The sequence below is a fragment of the Candoia aspera genome, chromosome 3, assembly GCF_035149785.1.
Source record: "Candoia aspera isolate rCanAsp1 chromosome 3, rCanAsp1.hap2, whole genome shotgun sequence".
In the NCBI taxonomy this organism is placed as follows: Eukaryota; Metazoa; Chordata; class Lepidosauria; order Squamata; family Boidae; genus Candoia; species Candoia aspera.
Genome location: NC_086155.1, coordinates 172282137 through 172294545, shown reverse-complemented (window position 1 = coordinate 172294545; position 12409 = coordinate 172282137). Strand labels below are relative to the sequence as shown.

The window sequence follows — 12409 nt, the reverse complement described above, 5'->3', positions numbered from 1 at the left end:
CTGAAACCTTTGTTCTTCTTGCAAGTTCTGAGAAATGAAATTGTCAGGAAGAGAAATCAGAAATTTGTTGGGCCTCCCACTCCTAGTTCTATTAGTTTTTCAGCAAATATTATCACTATAGTCTGTCGTCTTGAAAACTCAGGACTTGATTTAAAGTCCAAATCCTTTTAATTTAGTACTATATGGCCTGTAGTAAATTCCCACATGGGTATGACTTTGCTTCTTAGGATTTTCAATCTTACCCAGCAGCTTTCAACAGAACTTTCATATTCTGAGACATATTTTTCAGACATGTGGCTTCTTTACATACAAAATCATTCCACCTCCACTTTTATTGTGTCTGTCTCCTGAATAATCATGAATATCATTTAACCGTCAATCATATCCCACCAGTTTTCTGTGATATTATGAGGTCGTATTTGTTTTGTTACATGAGGATTTCTAGTTCTTTCTGCTTCATGCCCATACTCTGCATACTGATGTACAAACACTGGAGACTTGAGGGTGTCATTGTTTATTGATGTCCCTACTACAAAGTACTCTTTCCTGCTTTATGATTCCTCCAATATCATGGGCAGTTATGTTTCTAATACCTAACAGTTCTCTGAATGTAGCTTTGTCTCCCTCTCAATTTTGGGTTTAATTTAAGGCTACCCTGATTTTCAAGGCTTTCGTCAAACACATTTTTCCGTTATGCTCATCTATGCCAGAGAGTCTCTAATACAATCCTTGACAATTTTTTTTTACATCTCCTTAGCCAGTTTTTCATGTCCAGCATACTGGTTCCCTTCCTGTCCCTTGACCATCGTCAGGAAAAACAAAAGATCACTTGGACAACCAGCTTTGTCACCTTCCTATGCAGGACTTGTAATCAAAAGTGTTCACTCTTTTCTAGCCTTGTTTCTTGTCCCCACATAGATAAGGAATGGGCAGTGATTATGTGGTAATCCTTCTATCAAAAAAGATTGGAGAGAAGAAAAAGGGTATCAGAAAGAGAATGGTGGCCCTTTAACATTATTGCATCCACATTGCTTTCATTTGGCATATAGCTCTAAACAAGTACCTTCAAATGAATGTTGCCCTTGACAGGGGGAAAAAAATGCCCAAACCTGTTTTGTGGCTTGGTATTGTGTAAACCAGATCACATAGCATATTTAACAAGCCATGACTTTGCACAATATTTGAATCCAACCAATCATTATCAGCTATTAAGTAATGTCTTTCTTAAAAAGGAATTGTCTTGGAATACAGTATCAGATGTTCCAATAAATGAGATGACAATCAGGCATAACTGAGGGGTCTTTTGCTATAAAAATATCATCACTGTAGACTGCTCTTCATGACACACAGGTTTCTGGAAGTGAATCATGCTCTGATCAAAAAAATATATGTGGTCTTCAGAAAAAGGGTTGTCAATCTTATGAGGCTGGAAAGGGCTACAAAACCATCACAAAATACTTCAGTCTCTATCAACCTATGGTCAAGCAGACTGCATACAAATGGAGAAAATGCAACACTACTGTTATTCTTCCCAAGAGTGATGGTGAACAAAAATCACCCCAAGAACAAGTCTTATAACACTGTACTCTGGGAGGTGGCAAAGAACCCCAGGGTAACAACGAAGGATCTGATGGCCGATCTGTCTAACGCCAGTGTCTCCCATTAGGAAAACACTGAACAAGAATGGTGTACATGGGAGGGTATCAGAAAGGAAATCACTGCCCTCCAGAAAACACACTGCTCCCTGTCTCAAGTTTGCTAAAGTTCACTTGGATGATTTAGAAGGCTATTTGAACAGATGAGACAAAAGTAGAACTTTCTGGCATTAATGAGGAACATTGTTGGAAAAAAATGAAAGACTACATTGCAACAAAAGAATTTCATCCAAACCATGAATAAGATGGGAGTGGGAGTAGGCCTGGATAGCTTGCCACCATTGAGAAAGCAATTGATTCTGGATTGTATCAGCAAATTCTACAAGAGAGTGTATCTGTCGTGAAATAAAGCTTAAGCAAATGTGAGTCAGGCAGTACTACAATGATCTTAAAACACACAAGTAAAACTACAACAGAATGGCTGAAGCAGAATAAATTTGAAATGGCCAAGTCAAAACCTTGACCTTAACTCAACAGAAACCCAAAAACATTCCAAAGATGAGTTGAAGCAGTTGTGTAAAGAGGGATGTGCCAAAATACCTCTAAACTGATTTGCAAAAACAATCAGCAGGCATAGGAAAAGTTTGGTTGAAGTCACTGCTGCTAAAGGAGGTTCCATCACTTACTAAATCTAAAGCTACATATGTATTTTTTTCCAACAAAATCAGGGAACGTTGTCTCAATGTGTTCAATCAAGACCCAAGATTCTACAGTATTTTGTAGGTTGTTTGTTTAACCAAAATCTCATCTATTAACAGGACTTAATAATTCTATTCTATTAGAACTATTTTTCAAACAGTGCAAACTATGGGACATTTTCATCTTTATCTCCCCTTCTCCCTCCAGAGTACTGAAACTTGAAGTTAGAGCTGCAATTTCTATGCAGGTAAAACTCAGAAAAATCTAGGCCGTTTATTTTTTTTAAAAGCCATTAATTGAAAAAAATGTGGGTGAACAGTAAACCAATCGCCTGCTGTACATATCGTAAGTTTAGTGCTTGTTCAATAATGCTAAGTAAACATAGTCAATAACTCAGTAAGTACTGTATGGTTTCTAGTGAACATGCCTACTGTATTTCTACCCTCTGGTTCCTTCCTATCAAATGGAACAGCTACATAACACACACATATACCCATGCATTAAAACAAAAACATGTTATAGAACTTCCAGTGTTCTAATATCTGTAAACTATGGCTAGATGCACTAGGACTGAGGCAGTAGGTAAAATACACAACTAAATACACAAGTTATGGAAATGATTGTTGCTTAATGCCTTTTGGAAGTACTCTGCAGGTGAGTTGCAAATGAACCAGGGATGTTTTCTAAGTTCACCGTTTAGAAGAAGCCAGTGAGCACAAGTAGAGATGTTCACTGATAGCTTATATAGATAGCCCTCAAGTTACAATCATTCGTTCAGTGACCGTTTGATGTTACAGTGGCACTGAACGAACGGTAGTTACGCTTATTCCCCAAAGTTATGGCCGCTGCAGCACCCCTGCAGTTACATGATCAAATTTCAGGTTCTTGGCAACCCACCGGCACTTACAACTATAAGTGCTTCAACTCCTCCCACCCACCTATCTGTTTCCCCCATCTCTACACTTTTGATCACCCTCCACTGGCCCTGCCAGCCTTCTGGCCATGGTGGCCCTTCCACCCTGTGCTTGCTGGCCCTGGCATCCCTTCCAGACTTGCCAAATAAAATAAAAGCCACAATAAAAATCCAAATCCAAATAAAAGCCACAATAATATTAAAATAATGCAGCATGCACCATCTAGTAGTGCTCATCTAACATCCCAGCCCAAAGCCAAATTTTAGATCCTTGTTGAAATGGCAACAGGGTTAGGGCCACCTGAATCTCATGGGGGATGATGTTCCATATGGCAGGTGCTGCAACAGAAGGCTCTTCCCCTGTACAGCCATTCATTAAAAATGAGGGAGGCTCCTGAACAATGTGGATGGGAATTAAGGGATTGCTTAAGGAAAAAAGAGTTTTCCCCCTTTCCTGATACGTAGTTCTCAAAGTTACTTAAAGCTTTATGATGTTATCTCCCCCACCTCAAAAAAATCCTGGCGATTTATCCATTTTCACTGTTAAGAAAAAGATTCTGCATATTTTAATTATGATTTTCAGATGAATTAACCAACTGAAATAGAATTACAATTAATATAATTGTATATATTAATTTAATATAATGTAAAACTTAATTGATGAACTAATTAATCAACATGAGACACACGTGAGACACACAATACAAGTGACTGTATTGATCATTCCACTGTTGATCTGTTCACAGTTGGAAGAAGTTAAGAGCATCCTAGAAAACAGATTTCCCCTGTGAGAACTTGCTTTGCTTCTTCGTATTAATATCTTAAATGAGATGCTGTTAACATACAGATCACAGAGAGGCAGCACCAGCTGCTGCTCTTCAACTCTGGCATTCCATTCTTCCACAGCCCATCAGAAATCTTTCCTATCTTCTCAAAACAAAGTAATACACTTTTACTGAAACAATGATTAATGTTAATTTGTTTAAATACAGCTATCTGCTATAAGGTAGAATAAAGACAAAATGAAGATGAGTATTCTACAAATTTTGATCAACATACTAACAAGAAAAAGAGAATGTACTACCACACAGCATTTGCAAGGAGCTGAGCTATAAATTAAGGTATCTTTGGTTAAAAGTCGTTATCTGCCATAAATCCAATGTTTTTTTATTTTCAGTTTATTCCAAAAACAAAACCCGAAACACTATAGGACAGTGTCAAGAACTGTACCAACAATCCATTGGTTAGGGTCTTTAAAAGTTTGTGTTTTTAAGTCTTTTTCTTTTTGTCTTGGTTTATTTTTTATTTTGTTGCTGTTATTGTACATTAATTGTTTTTAGTATTTCAGGCTATAAAAGATAAATTGGTTATCTTTTGTATTCTGGCACTCTATTTTTGGTAATCTTATAATAAAAAATGTTAAATTTGCTTATATAACAAAAACAGTTATTCTAAATAAATGCCAGAATCAAAACTCATTTTTTGAAGTGCATTTCAGAGAATAAATTCCAACTTTAGGAGCAACTTGACAATTATCTCATGCCTTTTTTTAAAGGGGAAGTAAAAGGCAGAAAATATATTCCTCTTTTTAAAAGAAATCTAACAATACACACATATTTAAAAAAATAGAACTTTGATTAATGTGAAATCTCTCAGATTTCCAATGTTAGTCTACAAAGATAATAAATCCTACTAACACAATAATATGAATATGTCATCGTTTTTGAAGTTGACATGACTTCAAAAAAATCACAAAGAAATGTATAGAACAGGGAAAGACACAGGTGTATAGTGATGTTTTACTACAGAGCAATATATTATGACATACTATTGAAAATTATTTATTTAAACTGAGTTATATGGTTGCCCATCTCACAAATGCAACTTTCACAAATCTGGAGAGTTTTTCAGTGTGTATGTTAAGATTCAATAAGCATTAGGCAAGTACACTTCTGCTTAAGAAATGAATCTTCCCACTGCTCTACCACCTATTCATCTCTAATCTGCTTGGTAAGGTCCCTCAAATTCTAGGACACATTTGGTAACAGAAAGCTGTATCAAGAAACCTTTCTTCTGGTGGATTGGTATCTACAGAACTATCAGTTAAGGCAGCTACAACTCCTCTAGTAAATACAAATACATTCCGCACCTTTTGCTATGATGTAGCCTCAAGACAACTAGTTCACATATTATGATATACTACCATGTCTGTTTGATTTTGGCTTTGTATAGTATATGAACTTAGCCCTTGTATTTATAATCCAAGACTTCTGATACAGCATCATGAATGAACTACAACTTTTTAGACAAACCATTATTTAAACACAGGTGAACTGTTATTTTGAAAACAGTTTTAAGGACAACAATCACGTGAACAACATACAAGATTACCTGAACTGCAAATGTCAAGTATTTGAATAACATTAAAACAAAAACAGTCATGTTTTATGTGCCCTGTTTTGGTTGTTTAAATTAGCCCTCATAACTCCTAATGCACTACAGGTAAGGAATATTTTCTAATATTCTTGGCAGATAAAGTTGCTTATATCTACTCTATGCTGGACATCAGCTAGAAAAAATCCACTGTGATGAATAAAGTAGGATCTACTGCTATCTGGGGTTCACTAAACTTATTAAGCCCAAGAAAGTGGATAGCATCCTTTGTGGTATGACTTCCAGCACCTGTGGGCTTGATCCATACACTTCCTGGCTCCTTTGGACAGCTAGGTGGAATGTGAGTGGCTGGATCAGGGAAAACACCATATACTTTTAAGGAGTTGTTTGTGCATCTTCTCTTCAAGAAACTTTTTTCTTGACCCAGCTGTTACGATAAATTTCACCCTTTCTCTAAACTTCCTTTTTTAGGGAAAGTTATTGAACTGGTGGCAGTTCAGCCACTGAAGCTCTGAAAAGAAATAGATTATCTGGATTCTTGCCAGTCAGTATTCAAACACAATCATGAGACAGAAGCTGCATTGGTCACCATGGCTGATGACCTTCATCGGAACCTTGATAGGTGGGAAAGCCTCCCTCTTGGTCTTATTAGACCTTTCAGCAGCATATGATACCATCAACCACAATATCTTCCAAGATTGTGTATATGGCCTGGGAATTGGGGCCACTGTGTTTCAGTGGTACTGCTCCTACCTGAATGGGCAGTTTGAGTCTGTAATCAAGGTTGAGTAGAGCTCAAATCCATGGTTGCTCATATGTAAGATGCCACACAGCTCAGTACTTTCCCTTATGTTATTTAGTATCTATATGAAGCAGCTGGGAGAGGTCATCCACTGGTCTGGGATGAGAATTTAACAGTAAGCTAATATACACCAGAACCACAGGTCAAGCTGAGAATCTCTGGAAAACTTGAACTGGTGACTGGAGGCTGTTAGGGGCCGGATGGGGTAAAATAAGCCTAGATAGGTTGCTTTTTATTAATAAGCATCCACGAACTTTAGCCCCAATAACAACTTGTGCAGGGGGGGGCGGGTTGTTGCACAATTCCTTGCCCTTGAAGGAATTGTTTTCTGATCTGGGCAACTTCCTGTCTTGGGGATACCTCTTAAGAGGCAAGTGAAGCCATGGCAAGTAGGGCCTTTGCCCAGTTTTGGCTGGTACGCCAGTTACTGTCCTACCTGAACCATGATGTCTTGTGACATTAACTCATGCTCTTATCGCTGGATTACTATAACACACTCTATATGGAACAGCTTTTGGACAGGACTCAGAAGTTGCAGCTGGTCCAAAATGCAGAAGCTAATTATTGATGGGCCAATCCCCTCATATTAGAGTAACACCCCTACTGAAGTCAGGGCATTGGTTACCAGTAAGCTTCTGGACCAAATTCAAAATGCTGGTGATGACGTACAAAGCACAATACGGTGTAGTAATAGGTTACATCAAGTACCACCTTGTTTATGTTGAATCAGCCTATCTAGTAAAACTTCACATGGCCTGCCTAGAGTCACCAGTCTACAAACGGTGAGGGCAGCATAATGCATTCTAGAACTCACCTCCAAAGATTCGAGCAGCCCCTTGCCTCCTGGCATTTCATAAAGCTGGTAGAAAAACAATATTCCACCATGCTTTTGGGCATGGTGGAATATTTTAGGTAGCTGTTTTGGAGGATTTCTATTGATTGTATATCTTTTTGCTTTTATTTGGTATTTTTTACTCTGTTATACAGTACCTGCTGAGGCAGGTTCAAAGAACTGTGAAAAATATCCTGCCTTTCCTTCATTTTTTTCCCAGCACTCTGGGGCAGATGGATTTGAGTAAGAGTTTCCCAAGATCATCTACTATGGGATTGAACCTGGATTTCTTCAGTCCTTGTCCAGCATCTTAACAACTACACCATACTGGTTCTATTTCCTATTTTAATTTCATTTTCTAAAACAGGTACACACTTTATTGTAAAATGTAACAGTGAAAGTACAGGTAGTCCTCACTTACCAACCACAATTAAGACAGGCAACTCTGTTGCTAAGTGACATGGCTGTAAAGTGAAAAATCATGTGACCGCACCTGACTTGCGACGTCAGTTCCAGCGGCAGTCATTAAGAGCAACGGCACATGACTGCGACTTGCAACTTTCTGCCGGCTTCCCCATTGACTTTGCTTGCTGGAAGCTGGCTGTGAAGGTTGCAAATGACAATCATGTGATCGTGGGATGCTGCAACCATTGTAAATGTGCACCAGTTGCCAAGTGTCCAAATCTCAATCACATAAATCTCTTTTCAGCACCGTCATAACTTCAAACGGTCGCTGAACATGCAGTTGGTGAGTAAGGACTACCTGTAAATTAATATTTTGTGTCAGTTTTGCACCATTCTTTAAAAAATACATGAATTACCACCAACAAATTTGATCCAACCACACTCCCAAATTTCAATTTCCTACTATTCTGAATCAGAAATCACATAAAAATTGTCATATACTGTAACACTAAAATAGGCTTTGAAAAAGACCCAACAGAAAATCCCAGCTCCAAACACATAAATGTGACTTCATTTCTACTGTATAATCTCCTTGCTCACTGCAAACTCTCCTCCAAAACTGTTAACTGCAGATCTGACCCGAATTACTGTCTGAAGTTTTTAACCCTCTTGGTAATTTAATTGACTTGATTTAAATAAGTCTAACTTGATTCCTAACAAGAATAAGAACCTGAACAAAGCTTTTAAGTCTCAATCTAGTAGAGAGATTATATCTATGCCCAATTTATTTGTTATATGAAGCAAAAGAGGAATGGTTAAAAAAGAAGGTTCCTTCAGGCTTATGTCTCCATCAGCTGTCACTAGGATTAATTTCATTAAGCTGAAAAAGAAAGAAGAGAAACAGAAAAAACTTGACTAGTTCTGTTGAAAGGCTAACAGTTTTTAACTTATATTGATCTTTTTCTATTCCAGCTCATTATTTCAAATTCATAAATAAAAATATTCTGTGCACACTTCAAAAATTATACAGAAGAAGTGTATAGCACTGCTCTAGTATTAAGGGAGCATGGCTGTTGTTTGAGCCTCAGAAGTGAGTAAGTGTGTGTGTGTATCTCCTTGAAAGAGTTGACTCATTAAAGTTAATGCAACATGTAATGAAATAGCTGGTTTAATGAACAGCAGAAATGTGTTGTGTTCACATGTAGTCCAAAGGATTTCTTCTAAATCAAAGTTTGTACCTATGTAAATATGTGCCTATTTGCTTTTTCTTTTCTTTCTTCCGATCTTAATGTCTTTTGTTACAATTTATATTAGTGACAAGGGAGCCCTTGGGTTTATGAACTTTTATAAACATTCTAAGAGCTTTTCTAAACTGAACAGTAAGGAAAAATGCTTTGTATAAACGAAGTATTATTCATTTTTAGTAATCTAAGAATGAAAACTAAGCATCAAAATGAACATTGTTTCTCAATGACCAATGAAGGCAGGATTACATAATTGCAGCAATTATTTAAGTTGCCAAATTTGATTTAATTCATTTTTTATGAATAACTATAGCTGCTGAATATAAGTGACATGGTTATATTTGGGCATCATGTTTACTTAAAGACATACTACAGTATACTTCATTATGTACGAACCAGGGTTATATCAGCCTTCTATCAGCTACAATGTCCTAAATACGTTGGACCTCTTATAATTCCTGATCTGGTCTGCTTGGGGAAAGTTGGCTAATTTCATAAATCACTATGAAAACTTAAGTTTCACAGGAAAATACAAGAATCTAGAACACAGAGCTGGCAAGATCATTTTAGGCCTCCCAATTCACATTATATATGAATTTTTTTTTTAGTTTGCAGGTACTCATTGGCTTTAGCTAATTTTAATTACCTTTGTATGTACTTGATAATACAGTGCAAGACTTACATACACCTCTTTGTGATATTAACAAAATGAATAATGTCTTGTTTGTGGATAGATACACCTTCAAATACAGCCACTTTAATAGGCAACCACTGCTACCTAGGAAGAACAAACATGGAATCTAAAAGATTTAATTACTCCAAAAGGAAATTATACCAAATTGAGACTAATCTCATCTTGAGCACAATAACTAACAGAGCAAGTAGGTACAATAGTAAGAAACAATTCAAGCTGTGAAATGCTAAAACAGAGACAGCATATTCTCCATGCTGCAGCTAAGATGCTGAAGCCAAAAGAAAGTGGATTGCCTAAAATCATCATCAGTAAAGGGCAGAAACTACATTTTAAAAAAGGCTGTCCATTCACAATTCAATTTCCAAGCAACTCTATTCTAAACCTTTGTATTTGTCCATTAACTAATCAACCTCCAAGGAAACAATGAAGATACTTTAGATGGAACACCTTCAACTAAAGTCTATTCAGCAAGAGAAGTGTTTAGCATCGCTATATTTAATGGGAGACTAGATAGGAACTTTTGAGAACGTCTTTTTTCAGGTGTGGCAGTTTTGAGGCCTAGAATAGGAAACTACCAGGGCGTTGTCGGGCTCCGTCACCATTTTTTTTTTTTACTTCACTGAAGCATTAGCCTTGCCAACAGAGCACTTTCAGGCCTACAAAAAAGACCAATAACCACCCCATCCGCTCTCCTCATGCCTCACTATCTACCAGGTCGGTAATGCCACTGCCACTCCCAACGAAATTACAGTATTAGGATGGTTCCATCCAGCGGTTTGACGGAAGCCACGGCAAAGACGCTGCCATCCGTGTAGGCCTTACCAGGCCGGCGTCAGGCTGCGGGCGTTCCCTAAGTCGAGCACCTCCCCCTCCTGAGCAGTCACTACCACGTCGGCGCAGCCAACACTGCGGAAATGGAGCAGCTGAGGCGGGCGTTGCGCAGGCGGCTTTGGCACTCAGGACAGGCTTCCCAATTTCCGCAGCGGGGCTTTCCCCTTTGCTTCCTCACCTGTGTCTCCGATTATGATATACTTGAAGAGATACGCGTAGGCCATGTCCTTCCGATCCCCGCCGCCTTTTTCCCCTCCTGGCTTCTCCGTAGACTGTCGCTTCTCTGTGGTGTGGCGTGACGTGACGCGGCACCCCCTCCGCCCCTCGGTGTCAGGGCTTGCGCTACGGAAGATTCGAAGCCGTTAGCGACCCCGCTCGCCTTCCAACCGCCCTTTCCCTCCTGAAGCGATCGCCAGCAATCTCGCACGTCGGCCCCTCGGGTGTATACCGGCGAGCGCGCCCTTCCTTTCTTTTCCCCTTCTTTTTGCCACGTCTTCAAAGGGGCTCGTAAACGTCCTGAGGCGCGAGATGGAAGCGACCGAGGGGGAGGGGGGCAAGAACAATAACAGGCGCGAGGCTCCTAGACGGTTCAGCAACGTCACGAAGCACTCTTCGCCGACCCGGAAGTGTTCAAGCCTCCGGTGCCTCTCCTCCGCGTTTTAACAGGGGGAGGAGCCTTGGGAGTGACAGCCAGGCGGAGGCTTAATAGCTTGGGGCGGGGTTGGAAAGTATCTCGGTGGTCTTATTAGGTGGGTCAAAAGAAAAGGGCTTGTATCTGGGTCACATGAAAAGGAAGGACACAAATGGCCATAAGAAATAATTGGAACTTCCTGAGAGCCTATAGGAAATGATGGGAGCTGAGAAAGGCTCTTGACGTGACTACGCTCTGTTGAAATCAGCACAAACTGCAAGTGAGCTGTAACTGACCCGTGGAATGCATTATGAAAAGAAGTGGGATGGGCCAATAGAAATAATTGACTTGGGACAGATTGTTTTGCTTTGTATACTGTACCAAGTAAAATGATAAATGAGAGACATTTTCAGTTAAAGGGCTGAAATAAAAGCCTTCACATGAGAAACAAATGCTAGGAACTACAAGGGCGACTGGGGTAGGAACAGGAATCTACTCCTCTAGAAAAAGAGTGATAGGTACAAGACTGGAATGACAGCTCTTGTAAGTAGGACACGTTAATGGCAGGAATGATGGATCCTGGGAATAGAAGATCAGGCCAAGGACTAGAAAGATGGCTCCTAAGAGCAGGAAAGATCAGGCACTGGAATGACAGTTCCCAGAAGTAGGAGGAACTGGTATTATCATCCCTGGGACTGGAATTACAGTGAAGATCATAGAAGAACAACCAAGCACTAGAAAAACCTGCTTCGTAAGGCCAGATGGGCCTGGCATGTGATCAGAGGGATAACTCTTGAAAATGGGCAGGCATGGAACTTCCTATTCACAGGAATTTTAATTCCGATTTAGCCTTTCTGGGACTGTCATTCCAGTCCTATGATTATCTTACTTACACAGGTCAGCACTGCTGTCCCTGATCTGTCTTTCCCATTCCATGCCTTTCCATTATTCTACTTCCTATTCTGGCCTTGCACTTTAAAACCCAGGACTGTTGTTCCAATGTATCATTGTATTTCAGATCCCTAGGGTGGTCATTCCAGAACTTGGCCTGTTTGTTATGACATTTTAGATCTTTGATGAACTGGGTTAGGCATACGCATCTCTTTGGAAACAGTTTTACACATACAGTACATATACTTAGAGTAAAAAAACATTTGCCAATATATCTTTTTACTCAAAAACATCGCATGGTAATGTAAGTCAGTTAAATAGCTGAAATTCAGCATCCATCCATCTATCATCTATCTATCTTTATGAAAAGCAAAAATACTTAATGCCTGAGACAAAGGTTAGCAGTTATTACCCACTCTTACATGTTAAAGAATATATAAATTGGGGATGATTTGTTTTTCCTGCTCAAAACACTAAT

General features: G+C 39.1%; 1 protein-coding gene across 1 annotated transcript in view; it reads right to left on the bottom strand.

The window, feature by feature from the left end:
- Nucleotides 1–11042, bottom strand: part of RAB2A (RAB2A, member RAS oncogene family) — a 57064-nt gene extending 46022 nt beyond the window's left edge. Inside the window, exon 1 of the mRNA XM_063299328.1 lies at nt 10588–11042. Coding sequence (XP_063155398.1) covers nt 10588–10633 — 46 coding nt within the window. The 5' untranslated portion in view covers nt 10634–11042. The remainder of the gene's footprint in view (nt 1–10587) is intronic.
- Nucleotides 11043–12409: the final 1367 nt, after the last annotated feature.